Raw genomic sequence first — 19454 nt, 5'->3', positions numbered from 1 at the left:
TTGTTCAATTATTTTTTTGGAGAAAATTAGAAAAAAAGAAAAAAAAAGCACTAGAAATATATTCAGAATATTTGTAGTGCAGACTCAGATGAGAGAATTATAGAGAGAATATCCTGGTTTTATTAGATGTTTTTCTTAAGTTATCATCATCTTTGCTGAGAAATAGCTGAGCAGCACAATGAAGGAGTTTTTAATGAGATGATATTTGCTCCTTCACAATGGTGAAGGAAAATACATTCAACCAAAAGGATTTTGTTCAAACTCCTTATGACAAAGAGCTACTGGCAGATTCTCAGTTCCTGCTTTTATGAGATGGTCACTACAAAAAAAAATAAAAATAGATAATAATAATAATTTAAAAAATGCTGCATCTCACTTCACTTTGAATGCTATATCATTTTAATGTGTCTACTGCAGAAGCTTTCCCACTAATTCTAATTTTGTTGCAAACCCTAAAGTTGTCCCTTTTGAAATATATTAATAGTGGATAACTTGGACATCCAAAAACACATTTGATTTTTTTTTTCCCTATAAACATTACATTTGCTTCTCCTTCTCCACCCTACCTTAGCTTTTTCTTCTCAATGGTTTTCCTAGACAGTTAACTCTTATGTACCCATGCTAAATGAGAGATTCATTAATTACCAACTACTTAAAAAACAAGGTTGGCTTCATGCCTCCATTTAAAATGGTCTCTGCTACTTTTTTTCCATAAACAGGATTATGGTTCTTCATTGTAATACTCTAAAGGATGTAAATATAGGGTTTTATTCAGTCATTTAGTCATCTTAATTACAAGGTTTATCATAGCAAGATTAAAAATGAATAAAAGATTTCATCAAGATTTACGTGATTCCTTCAAAATTAATACTTTCAGCTGAGCTTTTTAAGGCTTTTATTCAAAGCTTTCTGTATCAGCTTAATAGAGAATTAAGATTCCCATTGTTAGAGTAGTCCGGATGTGCTGCACTCTGCAAGCCAGGAAAGCAGATGCATGCTCCATCCTGCCTCAAAAGGATGCTGCTGTACAGAGGCAGTATGAAACATCTGCACAGACGCTAAATTGATTTTTTTTATCACTTTTTAGCAGACATATATGATCTTACCCAGTTTGAAAACTGTTTTATAAGCTGTATCTTTTATGTATCATCTTCAGTGTTATAAAACTGTAGTTTTCATGAGAGATCCTTCACAGGAGATCACAGAATCATAGAAGCCAAACATCAACCTGACCTACTAAGTCCCATCACTAAGACATGTTCCTAAGTGTCAGATCCACACATTTCTTAAATTTCTTAAATACATTACTTCCCCTGCATCTTCTGGAAGTTGTGTAGTGTTTAGCAAGCTGCTAAAAAAAAAAAAAAAAAAAGCACTTTATACCAAGTTAAAAAAGGTCTTGTCCAGTTGTTGGCTTCTAAATAGCTGTTCTTGTCCTCGTGTTAATTGAAGGAAGTCACAGTCACGTCAAATAACATTTTTTTTAACTTATACTGAGTTCATATTTCTGTGTACTTATTTCAGTCCACAGAAGTGGACAGAAAACTACTTTGAAAATATACACAAAGCAATCACTTCTCACCATTTAGATTCTGCAAAAGTAATCTGAGCACTGTGTTTGCGTTAAAATGGCAGATATGGCTTGGAGCTCCACTGCAAGTAGGAAACCAAGTCCACAGAATCACAGAACCAGGCACCCAGGCAAGTTCAGGCAACTTTGGAAGATCTTCAGGGAGAAAGACTCCACAGCCACTCTGGGAAACCTCTGACAGGGCTCTGTCACCCGCACAAGTGAAGATGTGCTTCCTAATGCTTAGACAGAAGCTCTTGCATTCCAGTTTCTGTCTCTTGCCTCTTGTCCTGGTACCGGGTACCACTGACAAGAGTCTGGCTCTGTCTTCTTTACATCCTCCTTTCAGACACTTATACACACTGATAAGATCCCTGCTGAGCCTTCTCTTCTCCAGACTGAATAGTCCCAGCTCTCTCAGCCTTTCCTCCTAGGAGAGGTACTCCAGTCCCTTGATCATCTTAGTGGTCCTCTGTTGGACTCTTTCCAGTATCTCTAGGTCTCTCTTGTACTCAAGAGGCCCAGAGCTGGACACAGTAGTCCAGGTGTGGCCTCGCCCATGCAGTCGAGTGGAGTGGAAGCATCACTGCTCTTGACCTGCTGGTGATACCTTGCCTAATGCAGCCAAGAATTAGCCTTCTTAACAGCAAGTTGCACATGCTGATTCACGTTCAGCTTGGTGTCCACCAGGACCCCCAGGTCCTTTTTCTTGCAGAGCTGCTTTCCAGCTGGGTGGCCCGCAGCATGTCCTGGTACCTGGGGCTGTTTCTCCCCAGGTGCAGGACTCTGCTCTTCTCTGTGTTGAACTTCACATGATTCTTGTCAGCCCACCTCTCATGCCTGTCACAGTCCCTCAGGATCGCTGTGCAGCCTTCTGTTGAGTCCACCACTCTCCCTCGTTTCATGTCATCCACAAATTTACTGAGGGGCACTCTAACCCATTGTCCAGAGTATTAGTGAAGATATTAAACAGGACTGGTCCCAGTCCTGACCCCTGGGGTACTCTGCTCATTTCTGGCCTCCAACTAGACTTTGCACAACTGGCCACTGCCCTCTGCATCTTTCTGTTCTGCCTGTTTTGATTCACCTCACTGTCTGCTCATCCAGCCCATACTTCAACAGCTTCTCTATGAGGATTTTACGAGGGAGAGTGTCAAAGGCCTTCCTGAAGTCCCAGAGGACAATATCCACTCCTCTATCCCCATCCACCATTATAGAAGCTTATCAGGTTGGTCAGGCATGACTTCCCCTTGGTGAATCCATAATGACTACTCCTGGTGATTTTCTTCTCCTTCATGTGCCTGTAAATGGTTTTCAGGGTGAGCTGTTTCATCACCTTCCCAGGGATCAAGATGAGGCTGACCAGCCTGTAATTCCCTCGGTCTTCCTTCTTGCCCTTCCTGAAGATAGGAGTGATATTTTCTTTCCTCTAGTCTTTGAGCACTTCTCCTAGTTGCCATGCTCAAGCAAAGATTATAGAGAGTGGCCTTGAGATCACATTTGCCAACTCCTTCAGCACTCATGGGTGCATCCCATCAAGTTGAACTGAAGTCCATTAGTTCCTTTAGTCAGAAGTCCATGGGTTCGGCCCATATTATACGAACAATACATAGAAATAACAGGACAGTCTCTAAATGACTTTATACAGGTAGAGACGTCTCCAGGCAAATTAGTTTTAATAACAAGCTTCTTATATTTGGCTAGACTGCCTTCAGTATGCTCATTAGCTTGTTTACAGGCAGTTAGCTCAGATATCTGCACGCATACCACATCAAATTCTGTTCTGAAGGCATACATACATCTTATTGTTCTGTCTGTTTACTAAACTGGCTTTTGTGAATGTAGTTCACGCATCTCACTTTCTGTATTTATACTGAGGCAACGAGTTTATATTAAGGATATGAATTCAGTCCCAGGATCCAAGCAGTTAACAGTGGTATTTCAGTGCGTAGCATAGGAGAACTTCAGTCTCTATATTTATCTAGCCATTACCAATTTCTTTAAAATCATAGGAAGCCTACATGAACTTAGGTCACTGAATCTCCATCTCTCTCGGCAACAGTGGGTGCTACTTTATCATTCTAGCCTATCTTTACAAGTGAGGTTTCTTGCTGACCATGATTTGCGATATCAGTAAAGTTCTGTGTGTATTAAACAGTAAGCTAATATTCTGGGTTTTTGTTTCTTTGCTTTTTCCTGTTTGTTTGTTTGTTTTCTATATTTTTTCAAATCTGACTTTTAAAGTCAATTTAACATGGAAAGCTGTATAATTTGTTTCCAGGAGAAACCAGTGTATAGGTGAAGCAGTCACATTTCTCCTCTCCTTTGAGAACATTAAATAAGACTGATTTGCCGGATCCAAATCAAAACATTAGCCTTCCACAGTCTTCTCAAACAGCATCTGCACAGGTCATGCATCCAGCCATGACTCTCCTTTAAGCCAAGCTCAGTATCTTCTATTAACAGTTTTTAGAGACTATATATATGATGCAGGTGATGGCAAATGGAACATTTCTCATTCACTGTACGTAACTGTAATTGCCTAACTATTTCTTGGGAAGGCTGAACTGTCCAATGCCCTCATGCTTCTCTTTCTGTTATCAAAAGTGAGAATAAGAGAAACATTGAGTTTTTTTGTTTATTTTTCCTTAAGACATATCAATGTTAAAATGGAAGGTAAATCTGTGTCCTAGAATTAACAAATGGTTGGCCTATAAGAAGGGGATCTGTATGAAGACATATGAGACACCCGTCTTAACTCTACTTTTTTTCTCTCATAATTGTATACCATAATTTGTTCTTCTTCACACATTTCTATTCATTATCGAGGCATGATGCTGAGTAACAGAAACAGGCCACAACTAACAGGATTAGAAAATGATTGGAAAAAAGTGCATGACAGAAAAGTATAATAAAGTTAATATGTCACATATACAGGACAACATGGCACAACTTCTCTATCCCTTCTTCAAATGCCCATAACATATAAATTATTACAATGTAAATATTAAATGTTTTAAAAGCATTATTTCAAGAGCCACACCTACCAACTGAATGATTTGAAGGGTACCAGTCTCAAGCTTTATTATATTTTTGTATTTATTTGACTTTGACTGAATGATAACAAAGCTTTAACTTTGCTTTTTGATAATGACAGAAAAAAAAATGTTAGGAGACAGGTACACAATACTTTAAACTCTATATTTTTGCCCTAATTCTCTGTTAATGATCATTCCATAAGGTCATCTCCTCTCTTCACCACATTTTATCCTGGAGGATTCATAAAGAAGTTTTGCTCTCGCATCCCTTACTTTATCACTTTCCCTAAGATGCTTTTGAAACTTTATTGTCTAATAATACTAATTCTGACATGTGTTATCATTGAAGCGAATGTCCATGGCCCCCGACACAGCTCAGTACAAAAATCTGTATTCTTTATCTGTGCGACTGATTGATGACTATGCCCTGTAGTTTTCATTATGGAACAAAAAAACACAATTAACTTCACTTTTTTTTCTACTATGGTCTTTTCATTACTCAATACATGACCAGTAATTTTGCTGTTGACTTCCCTGGAGCACTTTATAGTGTTTCTTTCCTCAATCTTGTTGAAGGTGATGCATGCATCTGAGGATATGAAATTTAAGAGTTTGGGAATTATAGAATTTTCAGTAGGGTAGCATTGCAGCAAGCTATGTTTGCCAATGAGGAAATACTCACTGTCTGTTGGCAATGTGTTGTTATTAGACTTTAATTACATTTTAATGACCAGAATATGCACCAAATTCTAGGCAATATCTGTATAATAGTCATAGGGATCATTATTATCCATTTCAAATTTCTGTACATAGGATTCCAGATTTTCCTTTAAGAAATAAATTGAAAATTAATAAATTAAAAGCAATGTATCGGTGAACCAACCGCAGTAAGTTATCTCAAAAAACTTACAATTTGGTGTTTTGGTGTTTTTTTTTTTTGAAAAGTTTTTTCCAAATGCTATCTCTATTGATATACCACTACCATCCTCTTAAAAACATTAATAATTATTTCCAAAAATGTGCTAAGCTACACTAGAAACTGAAAGTTTAGTGACCCAAGACCCAATGGATCACTGCAAGGACTACTGCAAGGACTATGAAGACATAGTGAGAGAAAACTGGTTGACCTTGGCCAATTAAACCAGCACACAATGCTGGATGAAGGGGCAGCCCTGACAGGTCTCAGCTTAAGGGATATGTACTGTTGTTTCACAGCCTCACTAGTGTCAACAATTATTACCCCAGCTGCCAGTTCAGGAGAATTAAAGTGGATACCAAGAAAAGAGGGAGGAAGCATAAGAGATTAATTAATTTAAAAAATGCATCGAGTATGTTGGTTTTCAGACTCATGTTTTATTGCCTTTCAGGCAACAGCCATATGTGGCTGTTTTCTTGAGGTTGACATATGGGACAGTGATGATGTAAAGTTTCTGTAATGGGCAAACTCCTCTTCCCTGGAGACACAATGCTAGTCTGTTACTGAGATGTCCCCACAAATTAGATACAACTATCAGGAACCCCTTAGTCTAGTGATTAAACAAGACGGCATTACCATGCCAGGTTTAACAGAAATGTATGTTCATGGTGTCACAACCACATCTCAGAAAATAATAATGTAAAAATGCCAATTAAAGCAGAAAAATAAAAAAAAAAAAAAAGGTTTTTTTTTTTTTTGTGTTACAAGTTATATAACTTTGAAAAGGAAGGAGACCCAAAATAGTATATTTAAGATTGGAATAACATAGAATAACATACAGATAGAGTGGCACAGTGTCCTTGCAAATGTTAGTCTCTCATAATATGTTTTCTGTTACAATCCACTTGCTACTTAGTTCTGATGTTTTACTAAGCTGGTGACAGGAACAACACAGTTTTACAAACATATCAGTTTAATATCAGAAAGTCTATGCTGTTTAAGATAGAGAATTCCTAATTAATCCCAATTACCTCACCATATTGCAGACAACAATAGCAAGAAAGAGTGCACGATAAGCAATATAACCAAGGAGAAGAAGCCAGAAATACAATGCTGGTCAGACAGCTAAAACAAGAGAATACATAATAAGGAGAAAGACATGAGAAATTATTCATTTCTAAATGTTTGGAGTCTAGCTCTTTCTCTCCATCACCCCTGTGAGTAAATATTAAAGGAATGAAAAAGGATGAAAATAGTTGAGTTTTCAGAAAATGTAATTGTTTACTGTTCCCAGTCTATGCATGATTAACTGAATTCAATGGTGATTCTGGCTGAGGTGACTACTGAAGATGGTAGGAAGTCAGTCTTGACCAAAGGAGTAAGTTCTGATATGCATTCTATAGGATGCCATGAGATTCTCTATGCAATAACATCAGTTATTCCTTATTTTATATGTATGATATGAAAGTCAATCATAAAATCATTTGAGGTAATGCAGTTCTTAATGAGACATATTTTCATATATTTAATAAGTTCAAGAAGAGTGTTCCAGATAAAATAAATGGTATAAAAAAAAAAATCTATTTTGGATATTTAGTTTTCTTTTTTCCTTTACAAAAGTGAAACTAGAAATTTTTTAGGAATTGTTTAGAAACATATGTGAGGATGTGTTTATGGTCTTTTACCTGCCCAATACAAATATAACTGAAGGCAATTATAACTTAAATAATAATTATGTTAAAGGCAATTGTTTGGACTTATCAAGAAGAAAATGACTGAATGGATATAAGCCTAATATCATGGCTTTCAGACTGAAATCTGAATGGTTACAGCTAAACCAAACCAGTATGCATCCTTACTTTCTGACAACAAATTATGTTTTTCAGAGCAGTAACAGTGGAATGGTGTCTTCTTTCCAATCACAATGACATCTTTTCTGATGCCATCAATTCTGATAATTTGCTTGTCCATTTCTATCTCCTCTGGTCTCATGCTATGTTCCAATATTGTTAAAATCATCACTGATGACTCAATTAGCAAGCTAATACACTTCCTGTTGTGTTGATGCTATTATCCTACAGCAGAGAATATGTAACTGGAAAATTTCACTTCATTTACTGGTTTATTGAAGCGTTAATTTTCATGGCACTTTTCTTGTTTAATAATTAAGCAAGTTTTCCAGTGGAGACCACAGAGATAAAAATTCAGGAAGAAGAAAGAATGGAAAGAAAGATATAGATAATACTGATTAATTGTTTGTCTCAGTTTGGCTTTTCCTGAAGAACCACAAGGTCCTTTAGGACTTGAGATCAGTCAACCCAACTCCATGACAAGATGAAGGGCTGTGAGAGAAAGCTGAAACACCAGGATCCTTACTTCTGAGATCTTCCTATCACTGTTGTTGGGCAATGGCCTGGTTTAAAACTTTTCCATTTCAGTGCTGCTGTTCAGAAGTGTTAGACAGTTAACAGGAGTTGACTCTGTCTACTTTCTCCAGACCAGATGAAAGAAATCTGGGACAATGCTAAGGTGATGGATAGGCTGTGACTCAGGCTTATTTATTTTGAAGGGCTTTTTTGACAGATGTTGCGAATTACCAGAAGTTGCATCCATTCATTTTCTGTGTACTGCAGTCAAAAAAGGTCAGTGAGAAGCACTTACATGTGCTTATGAAAATGATCCATGTAGACATGTGCTTAGAAAAATGACATATGTACTGCTCCCACTGGCCTCTCAGAGTTGGTGGCCTGTGAATCAATATATGAATGCTACTTATTTATATGCTTCCTAATTTTACTCCTTGAGATACATATTGAATATAATCCCTGGCAAATCCACTGATGCAACTGAAAGAATTATGCATTTTACACATTTTTGTGAACAACAACAAAAAAAAAAAGAAAAAGATTAGTAAGAAATAAGCAGTAATGCTTAACTTTTCTACTTAATGCGGACAGGGAGGTACTCATCTGTAGATGAGTGATGCTTAGTACCTCTGACTCACTCTGCTTTTCTCCTCTGATTTTGTGTAAGTATGAATTGCTAAGGTAAATTTTCTGAAGCAGTTTCCCATTCCAGATGCTATGCAGGCATCAGCAAACTTGGTTTAGGTGGCTGAATATAACTTAAAAACATTATAACCATGACCTTGAGAAGATATCTCCAAATTTTCAAAAGTGATCAGTTTTAGATCAAATTTCGTTTATTCAGCATATGAATTCTGAAATAGACATTTTTTAGGGGAGATATTAGGGAACAGAAAGGGGCTTTGGAAAACATAACTGGAATTCTGAAAACTACACATGTATTCAACACAGGAAGAAGCAGAATTGCCTGTCATTTACATTACTTTATTAATGCTATCTCGATTAGAATAACAAAAACAACAATCAGAAAGAGTTAGAAAAAAAATGTCTTCTTTCTCCATATGATATATATATATATATATATATATAAAAAAAAATGTGACACATCAGGTGTCACTTTGACTGCTAATGGTAAGGAGATGAGGAAGAGAGATTATAATCATGAGACACTGCCCTAAGCTGCAAGTAAGGCAACAGAAGGCTATGTATTATTTCTAAATAATAATGTGACAAGTAGAAGATGGATGGCAGCAGTTCCTGAGTTTCCAAGCAGTGCAGAACGACATGCACTGAGACTCAGCTGTGTATTGTCTATATGTAACCAACAGTTAAGCGTAACAGTCTCTACATTGTTAAATTTTAAATGATTGATTGTTGCTAAGGTTATTTGTAGTGATTTATTTGTACAACATGGTTGAACAGTGTTATTGGCATTCTAGAGCAGTTTACTAATGTGATTTGTATCTTCCTCTTCATCTGCACTTTGAGTTATTTTTTAATTGAGATGAAAAAAAAAAGATCTGTCACTGTCATTCTTAATACTTAAAAATTGTGTTTTGGGGACTACACATTTGTTCTTACGTTATCCTCTGAAGCATTTGTTCACATGTTCCATTGTGTTCAGAAAGATGTAATGGATGATCCATTACTTGCTAAATTTAAGCCTAGAAAATATACCAGGAAGGAGCTGAGCATTACACATTCAGCATCTGAATCACTATGTGATTTATACTGCTAATTTCTTTCAACATTTGAAAGTCACATTCAGAGGCAGTATTTGGGGTTTGTTACCCATCTCCTGTTTCATCTTCTAAGCTCCTAAGGATTAGCTGGTTCTAAATTTTTTGTTTTGTTGTGGTGATTTATAGGTTTGAAGAAGAGCTGGTGAGAAGGAATAACATTAAGAATTAAAATAATTATATATTAGTTGAGATTTCACTTTAACTATAACCTGACTCGTGACTGCTGGGAAGTCACTTCCTTCAATTCCATTATCAATTTCCTTATATATAAAATGACAGTAACATTAGGGATCTAAGTGGGCCTGCTTGAGCAGGGGAATTGGACAATAAGACATCTAGAGGTCCATTCCAGACTAAACCATTTTGTGAATCTATGATTCTGTGAAACTCTAATATCAGAGCATGATCAGAGCGCAAAAGTGATGTAAAGTGGGAATGAGAAAAAGGAGAAGAAACAATGTTACTTTAAACTCTGTTGGACATTTTTCCAGAGAAAATATTTATATATATATATATAATATTCTATAGAATAATGTTTTCCTGAGCATTAAACAATTTCCTCAGAATTTTCCAATGCCACATTTTTCATATGAGAACAATAGTTAGTTAGTTATTGGTTACTGACTTTACTAAAGGAATTTGGAACGAATGTTGAATTCTTGTTCATTTGAGCTTACTCATTAAGAACTTATTAAATTGTGTTGTCTATTCAACACATTTCCATCATAAAAAAAAAAAAATGTTTCTAATAATAATGAACTATCCAAATCAGATTTACCAGTGAATTGTCCTGCACATTGGTCTCTGACAAGTATTATATCTCCTGTAGATCAGTGATTACAACTGCACTGGTTTGTTTTTAGCCATTAAAATGTTCATCAGCAAAAGATCAAGGATCCCAAAACAGGATGAGAACTGTTCCTTTTGATCATGTTTTAAAGTAAGTTTTTATTCTTTTCAATGTACAACAAGTTAATTGGAGGGTTCTTCCAATTCTTTTTATACAAAGCGTACTTTTACAAACTTGAGTTCTAGGAGTATTACAGAAACTTTGCTGTCTTTTTCCATAGAAAGAACAATAAAAATAAACTGAGTTAGTTTGACTAGATTTATTTTCATCCAATGTCATTAATTATATCATACTTTTAATTTGATATTAATCAAGTCTGGTATCAATCATTCAATTATTTCATCTAAGATTGAAGCTAATGACTTTATAATGATGTGGGTCTTCCTGATTAACTTTTTAAATGCTAGAACAAAATTATCCCTAATTCTTGACTTTGGAAATTACTATTGTTCCAATAGTTCTATAGAGACACTGGTATTGATTTAAAAAGCTTCATTGATAAATCTTATATTCTAAGTTCTTTGTTACCACTTATTTAGGCTGTTTATCTTTTATACCATCCACTCCTCCCCCCTTTTTTTTCTTGCTTTTCTCCAAAATAACAGTATATTAGAAAAGGTAAAACATAAATTTAAATGGTGCATTTAGGATTTTTCTACATAAGCATTGTTTTCCACTCTTACCTAATAATATATGAGTATCAATAGCAGACCTATAGTTAGAATTCTTTTACTTTCTCTTGAAATATTTTTAAAATTTATTTGTAATTTATTTGTCTTGCTTGTCAGAGAAATCTCTTCCCAGTGTTTTTCTTCTTTAATAAAATTATTTTAACCCTAAACAAATATATATAAATTTATTTCCACCATCAGCTGTTATCCATAAAATTATATCACTTTTATATTTTCTCTATTTAAATAAGAAAACTATATATTTTGATAAAATAGCTTTACATTCTGAAATGAAAGCATGTCTAAACATCCCTTTACATGAAAATCTTACTGGGAATATAATATCTCAAAAATTATCTCAAACCATGGGAAGAAAAGCCAATGCCATTATTATTATTATTATTATTATTATTATTTAAAATAAAGAAGGGTCCATAGCTGGCTGAGCTTGAGTTCTGCAAATTTACTGTGACATTCAATGGCACGCTCAATTTGCAAGCAATAAGATGATAAATCACTATTAAGAGACAGCCAGTATGGATTTGTTAATGAACAAATCATATCAAATTTCAATTAGTTTTTATCTTTGAAATTGTGAATGGCTTAATGCAAAGAAAGGTATATTTAGCATTTGTAATGACTCCTAGCTCCAAGAGATTACAACCATTGCAGAGGACAGAAGAGGAATACAAAATAATTAGTAAATTGGAGAAGTGGCCTGAAACTAGTAACATAAAATTCAGCAAAATGCAAAGCACTAAACTTCCCCCAAAAAATCAAACATAAAGATAGAATATATGGAAATAAGTGATTAAACAATTATTTAAAATTAAAATTAAACCAATTGTGCTAACATAGAAAATTGAATACTTAATTCATGGATAATTGTATGCCTCGATTCCAGGATATAGTAAGTGTATTATCTACAAAGTATGTGAGACTACAATTCCATTTATCAACACTGTTAATGTCTCAGTATGTGAGACTACCATGTCCAGCTTTGGGTCCTACATAATAAGTTGTAGAAAAGCAGAAGAACTGATAACAAACTAAATAGATGATTCAAAACCATGATTTCTAAGGAAAATTTAAAGAGATTTGCTTGATCTAGCCTTGAAGACAAAAGCTTTATACAGACCAGAAGAGTAACAGTCTACTATTGTAATTGTAAAGCTTAATATAGGCTAGCAACAAAATGTTTCTGATACTCTCAATATGATAAATTGAATAAGCAGTAACTATTTAAAAAAATAAATAAATAAAGGAAATACACATGAATGTAAAGGAAAACTTTCCATTCATTAACTGAGCTATGAAATAGGTTATTTAATTTAGGACTATAACTCGCCACACATTTTTAAGGACAGGACTCAGAATCTGTTTAGACTTGCCTCAGGGGAAGGGACGAACCTGAAGAACATATGTTCTTGAGATCTTTTTGATTCCTATTTTTTGATTATTTATAGCATGAATTTTTTTAAAATATGAAACATATCAATGACAATCAAGTACACATAATAATCTATTAAAATTTCTGAGAAGCCATCTTTTTGTTATATGCAATGTGGTCTCTTTAAAGAGCATACATAAAAGTATTTACACGTTTCAATGACTGGCTACATTTCATATATGTCAAATGCAAAAATGAGTCTATACTGACTGCGTACACTAGAAATGTTAATATAATATTGGTAACCTCCAGTACAAGATCAGTCTTAACACTACACTTATCTATTCCAACATATTTTAGTTATTGTCTCTGTAAGTGATTACAAAAAAGAAATTATTTGAAGATTTATCACTGTAATTAAATCTGAACAAAGATAAATATGTGATCGGTAGAGCTGTGTTTCAGGTAAGTGAGCAGTAGATACTGAGCCCCCAGAGTAGAAAAGGAGCAATTCCATTGCTAGCTGATAAACAGACAACATCTATTTGCTGTACATGGGGACAATGCAACAAATAAATTACCTTCATTAAATATTTTCTTAGAGGATTAATGAGCACTGATAATAAGCCACAGCAGCACAAAGAAATGCACCAAAATTATTTATCTGGTTGTAGTGGGAGGCTGGAGGAACAACCCACTGTTATCATTCATCTTAGCTACTGAAAGCATTTCACATTTTCTCTGAAATGTGAAATGTACTCCATCATTAGAAAGTGCAACATATTACACCCTTATTCAGTGGTTGGTACACAAAATATCCAAACATCAAGTGTGATGATAAAAGTTAAAACTTGGCTTGAGATAAAATAAGGTTTTGTATTTTCAGCAGGGGAGATTTAGACTTTTTTTTTCTGATTATTTATTTCATTTGAACTGAATATTTCTGAATGATAAAGCAAAGCTATCACGTAAATTTGATGGTTTATAGTTATTCGTAGTAAATTCATACCCTAATCTGGAGTGACTTTGTTGCTAGTTTATTTTTTTGGTGTTGGTGGTGATGCGTTTTTTTTGTTTGTTTGTTTTTGTTTGTTTGTTTTAATAAAGAAAGAGAGAGAGAGAGAAGAAGGAACTTCTTCAGAGTTGCTAAAATTCCCAGATTACTTCAGATTTTGGCTGTCATCAGGCATCAGTACCATTTAATCATCAGGTACTGCCATCTTGTGGAATTGGAGCAATCATAGGAAACCCTAAAACAGAGGAAGATGAATATATTTTCCCAACAGGATACTGGAGGAGATGGACTAGTATATCTCACTGCATCACAAAAAGAAGACACAAAATAGACTTCTTTATTTTGCAAATACTGTAATTCCACAAAAGTGCAATTGTGGGATGTGTGTTTGCATGCTTTGCCATTGAAAATGCAATATTTAACTATAATATGGACTTTACCTTTAGGTTCTAGGCACTCTGAAGGAGTTTCAATGGTGACTCTCATGTTACATCTTCACATGCCACCTGAAATACCACTCGTGTCCAGAAACTACATGTTTAAAGGAGAAAAGAAGCAATTTCTGAGGAGAAAAACCTTGAAACAAACATGGGAAACAATCTGGCATTAACAAACACAGGAGTGAATATTTGGTGATATCTGAATGCTTCCACCACAGCTCTTGTTAAAATACTTAAAGATTTATTTCTCACTGGTCCTCACTGACAAAAAGACTTTTGCATTACCATAGTACTAACATTTACTGCATCAGAATGATATCTACAGAAACATCATATAGCACTAACAAAAATGCTGATATGTCAGTATTCCAGCATCATCCATTACGAGAAATACGTAACATTGTGACAGTTTAGAAATTAGTGTTGTGAAACAGAGAAAATAGGTCTACTAAATCGTTTAAGAAATTATAGTAAACAAAAGTTCTCACCATAAATTCTTTTTGGCAGGAGATAGATGTGCTCTTCTCACTACTTTATCACCAAGTGACCCAAATTTTCACCTGCTCACTAAACTGCTCACTAAAAACTCCTTAATAAAAGAGAAACAAGTTGGGCATTTGGAAGGCTTTCCAAACGGACTTCAGAGAACAGACACAAAGCTCTTGAGACATAGGTCTGTAAACAAGACTGGTCATTCATAAAAGGAAATTACAGTTTTGCAGTTACCAAGATGATTTGAATCATTTTCACACCAATACTTAGCATACAGTGGAACCTGCCAGCAGAAGCCCATGCCACAGGAGAATGCCAATTTACAACTGCCTCTATAATTCATAATTTCTCTTTTTTTTTTTTTTTTATTACCGGTGTAATTTTATTACCAGTGTGTGTGTTGATAAGTAGTATATAAACAAAAGTTTCTGTTGTGTTGGCATTCAACTGTAATTTCCAGGAAGGTCTCTGCATCATCTTTGTGATTTTGACATAGGTGTCATATTAAACATGAAACAGCTGGCTATAGAAATAAAAAATATGCTCAGCACATATTCTTTAAAAATGCTCTCTACTTCTGTGTACAGCAGTATTCACAGTTTCCTATTTTCACCTACACATTTTTCCCTATTGAAATGAAAGTAAGTACAACATGGAGAAAACATTTTACTCAGTCTTATTGCATTTATACAACATGAAAAAAATGTCTACTCAGTCTTACTGCTTTTTTTTCTCAAAAAGAGATGACTTCAGATGATTCATCTCTAAAGTCATTACTTCTTGATTTTACAGTTGTAGTTTGGTTTATTAAGGTTTTGGCAGCACTTAATTTAAGCTTCAAAATTTCTTCAAACTCACAATTATTTACCTGTCAGGAGTGATGCATCTGTGGGATTTAATGCCCTATTCAAAATTTAATGCAATGATAGGTTGTACTCTATGTCTAACCAAACAACACTGGTTCTAAAATCATTTAACCTAAACTGTTGCACTAAAATACAAGCTTGAAGTTCACTAAAAACTGCAGTGACCCATGTACAAATAGACTAGTGTCTTCTACTGGGTCATAGGAATCTTGGTCTGAAATTCACTCATCAGTTTACCATTTTTTAAGAGTGGTATATCAGGTGATATTTTAAGCAAGGACTCTCTTGTAATTTACATCTGCTCCTGTGATGAGCAGCTGTTGGAGTTGTGATACGTTACTATCTACTGTTGTTCTAGAATTCATTTTTATGTATGTGTACTATGAATAACAGACTTAAAAAATAGACAGAAATGTTTTAAACTGTTGATTCTACAACATTTCTTTGTTAGTTATTTTTAAATGTCATCGCAATTACTAGGGTATTCACTTATGCATGACACTGTCAGAAAAAAAAAAAAAAAAAAGCAAATGAAAAAGCAAATGAATCTTCTGCCTGGGCAACCTGCATTAGTAATCCTGTGATTTAAGAACCCCAAATTTTAATTTTGCTGGTATGTAAGCTGGGAACAGTCAGAGTCCTAGAGTATGAAAATCAGTGTGTGTTTTGTCCTCCATCATCTTAGAATTTAGAAGTGTGAGAGATTTGTAAAATGGATCAATGTCAAGATACACCCATTTTAGCATAATTGCAGTGGTTCTCCTAACACCCTTTTGTAAAATCACTTCTACAAGATCATCCATCTATTTCTGTCAGCTAAGAACTGCTGAGATCCCAGATCCCTAGCCAACCGTGGCTGTTTCTGACTGTTCTGCATAACTTCAATTGGAAATTTCAGAGTTTCTCTGTGTATTGGGTTTATGTAGCAAGAAGGAAAAATAAATAAATAAATAAATAAATAGATAAATAAATAAAAATAGATAGATAAAAAGCCTGAACCACAGTTTAATAACACAAATTGTTTGAGTTTTAGATTTGACAGAAGTTCTATTGCTTTTTTCTCACTACCCTGTCCTAATTCATCCATCACTCAATTTTTAAGAGCAAAAATCATTTCAAAGTTAACAAAATAACAGTATCCCTTCAGACTCAGAACCAGCAAAGACTAAGTATTTCATTTTATAAGAGGTACAAAACTTCATTGCCTGAAATCCATTCCTTAGGAGTAGTTCTAATTAATTAATGAATAATTAACTGTGTGTTTTTAGGGTACAAATAAAGTAAATTATTTCCTACATGAACTGCCAATGAACTCACAATGATGACTACTTTACATTTGGTCTGAACTACTTTTAAGCCAGAGCAATTAGTGAGACTGATTGGTTTTCACTTGAATTGGTAACAGGTGTCTTCAATTAAAATCTATGCATTTTCCTTGAACTCATAAGTTCATCACCACTTTGTAGAATTTCATGCTGTCCTAAATCATTTCTGCCAGATAAAACTTCATAGCAAAATGTGGCAATGAAATTTTCAGAGAGAAATATTTTGGGTTAATTAGTATTTTGCCTGAAACATAGCAGAAGAGGAAGAAAATTTTGAGCATTCAGAGAGCTCTCTGAAACTCCTCAGGGTCTCCTCAGAATTGCAATTATATCTGAAAAAAGATTTTAAGCAGAAAGTCAACGTAATTCTATGTTTTGCAAAAGTCTTCCCCCACTGTGTGATGACTATATTTAGTCCATAGCATTTTTGTACTGATGCGATCAACTTGTCATGAGAAAATTTTCATCTGACAGAGGTGGATTGAACTTCTGCAAAATTAATCCAGAACATCCTTCATCTGTAAATCACTACATGACTGCTTACATTATTGGCTTATATTGGCTGAAAACTGTTCATCATTCCATTTCTTTCTGACCATGTTAGGGAGTGGTACAACATAAGGACAGGAAGGACAGATCAGTTAGAGTTAGTGTATTTCACATTTCTTGTACCATAAAAAGATACCCCAGTTCCTACCTTATCATTGGCAAAAAATGTACAGAAAATTTGAAATTTTGAGGTGTTTCCTCTCACTTCGATTCTTTCTTTTTCTGGCTAACTTTCTATCAAGAAAACCTTTTGACCATAGTGGGAATAAATGTATGACAGAACCAGACTAACAGATTTGCGATGTTGCAAAATATCTTCATGCTGAAGCTGAGAATAGTCACCTAAGAAATTTATGTCTAAAAACTTGGAATTTACTATACCAATGGAGCAGTAGCCATCTTGGAAAAGTAGGAGGGGTTTAATATACCTGAACTAGCCTTGGTTTTTCTAATTCTGGAGTCAGATTTTTAAAAACTGTCATAGGGGAAGATTACAGAAGTTACCTCATAGCTAATGTGTAAGTAGTGTAAGCAGTAAGGAACATTTGTTTCAGTGTAAAGACAAAATGAAACAGTGTAAGATAAAGTGGAAACAGAAGAGAACAACACGTTAAAAAAAAAAAGTATACCTAAGGTTAAGGCTTTAAAGTCTAATTTGTAGAATTCCACATGAATAATTCCCTGCAATAGCTAAACCAGAACCTCATTAACTTTATTGACACTTCTAATGCAAAGACATTAATGCATCTAGATTTGTAATACATCATGATATAATTACATACAGAATGTTTTTTTTCTCAACCAAATATTATGAGTATAAAGGGAAAAGTATATACTTTTTGGGTGTACAGAATGATTCCCAGGATAAAAATGATAACCAAGGCAGATTACACTTAAAAAAAAAAAAAAAATCACTTTGATTATGCCTCAGGTTGTGGTAAAGTGCTTGATAGCTTTGGTTTAAGGAATTAATGATTGATTGATTCTAGGGACTTAAGCTGCATATAGAAAGGGTTCTGAGATATCTTCAAATAAACAGATATAGAAGAGGATATTAAGTGTAGTGGAGTAATAACACCTGCAAAGTAGGTTGAAAAGCTATTAGAATCTGTTTTTGTTTTGTTTTGTTTTGTTTTAAAGATATATTCAGAATAAAAACTGTTTATGCAAATAAACATAAAAAAAATAAAGAAGTACATAAAAAGTCATCCCTAGCTCTACAGGAAGCATCTTGTTGTAGTTCACTGAAAATTTGAACAGGTGGATAAAAGAATGCTTGATGTCTGGATTGACCCCACAAAATAGAAAAGGGAATTATCTAATATTTTATGGTTGATTTCTGAGTCTGTTGAATAATTTAATTATTTTTTCTGAACTAAATTTGTCCTCCCAGAGAACCTGTTTAGGACTGTTTAATAATTTGTCACTTATGGCTTATTTCATTTCCAAAATTTGAAAGAAAGAAAGAAAAAAATAATAACTTCAGATCTAAAGCAAATAAAAAATTTTAAAAGCCTTTATTTTTCTCCCTAGATGATTTAAATAAAATTAATGAACATTTATTGAGTGTATCCATTAACAATATGGAGTATTGTTTCCATAATAGCTTTCTCTTATTTTTCTGTTTTCTTTTAGAGATCATCTATAGCTGGGTATTTAATGAATTTCCATCTTTTGTGGCAGAAGATAGCAGACGCTTCATCTCTCAGGAGACAGGCAATCTCTACATCTCCAAGGTGCAAACATCTGATGTTGGCAGCTATATATGTCTGGTAAAAAACACAGTGACAAATGCCAGAGTTTTGAGTCCTCCTACACCTCTGACATTGAGAAATGATGGTAAGAAAGGTATTATTTCTGGGTACCACATGGAAGCAAAATACTCAATAATTTAAGAAACATGATTTTATTATATTTTTTCTATCTGTGCATGCATTTACTGCTGCAATCAGCATAGGAATGGTGTCCATGGAGACAAAGTCTTCTAAAACATCTAATGGTTGCGGGACTATTTAGACCTCCAGAGACTGAGGTGCAATCTGACACTCCTGAATTATTTTGTTTAGAAGATTTCTTTTTGCTATTCTGGTGCTCTGTCACTGTCAGAGAGAAGCAAATCTCCTTTCTCAGTAATGTCTGTTTCTTTAGGACTCCATTCAGTTGCCAAATGAATGTGGCTACTGCCACACTGAGATGCCGTTCAATATCTGAAACATCCACAAGT

The 19454-nt window shown here is 34.4% G+C and overlaps 1 protein-coding gene across 4 annotated transcripts in view; it reads left to right on the top strand.

The window, feature by feature from the left end:
* The window catches only part of CNTN5 (contactin 5), a 682193-nt gene that overhangs the window by 484587 nt on the left and 178152 nt on the right, over positions 1-19454 (top strand). For all 4 annotated transcript variants that reach the window (XM_066989851.1, XM_066989852.1, XM_066989850.1 and 1 more), the window contains one exon: positions 18866-19069. In XM_066989851.1, the coding sequence (XP_066845952.1) occupies positions 18866-19069 (204 nt within the window). The remainder of the gene's footprint in view (positions 1-18865; positions 19070-19454) is intronic.

This window comes from Anser cygnoides, chromosome 1 (genome assembly GCF_040182565.1).
Source record: "Anser cygnoides isolate HZ-2024a breed goose chromosome 1, Taihu_goose_T2T_genome, whole genome shotgun sequence".
NCBI classification, from domain to species: domain Eukaryota; kingdom Metazoa; phylum Chordata; class Aves; order Anseriformes; family Anatidae; genus Anser; species Anser cygnoides.
This window is presented reverse-complemented; position numbering and strand designations above follow the sequence as displayed.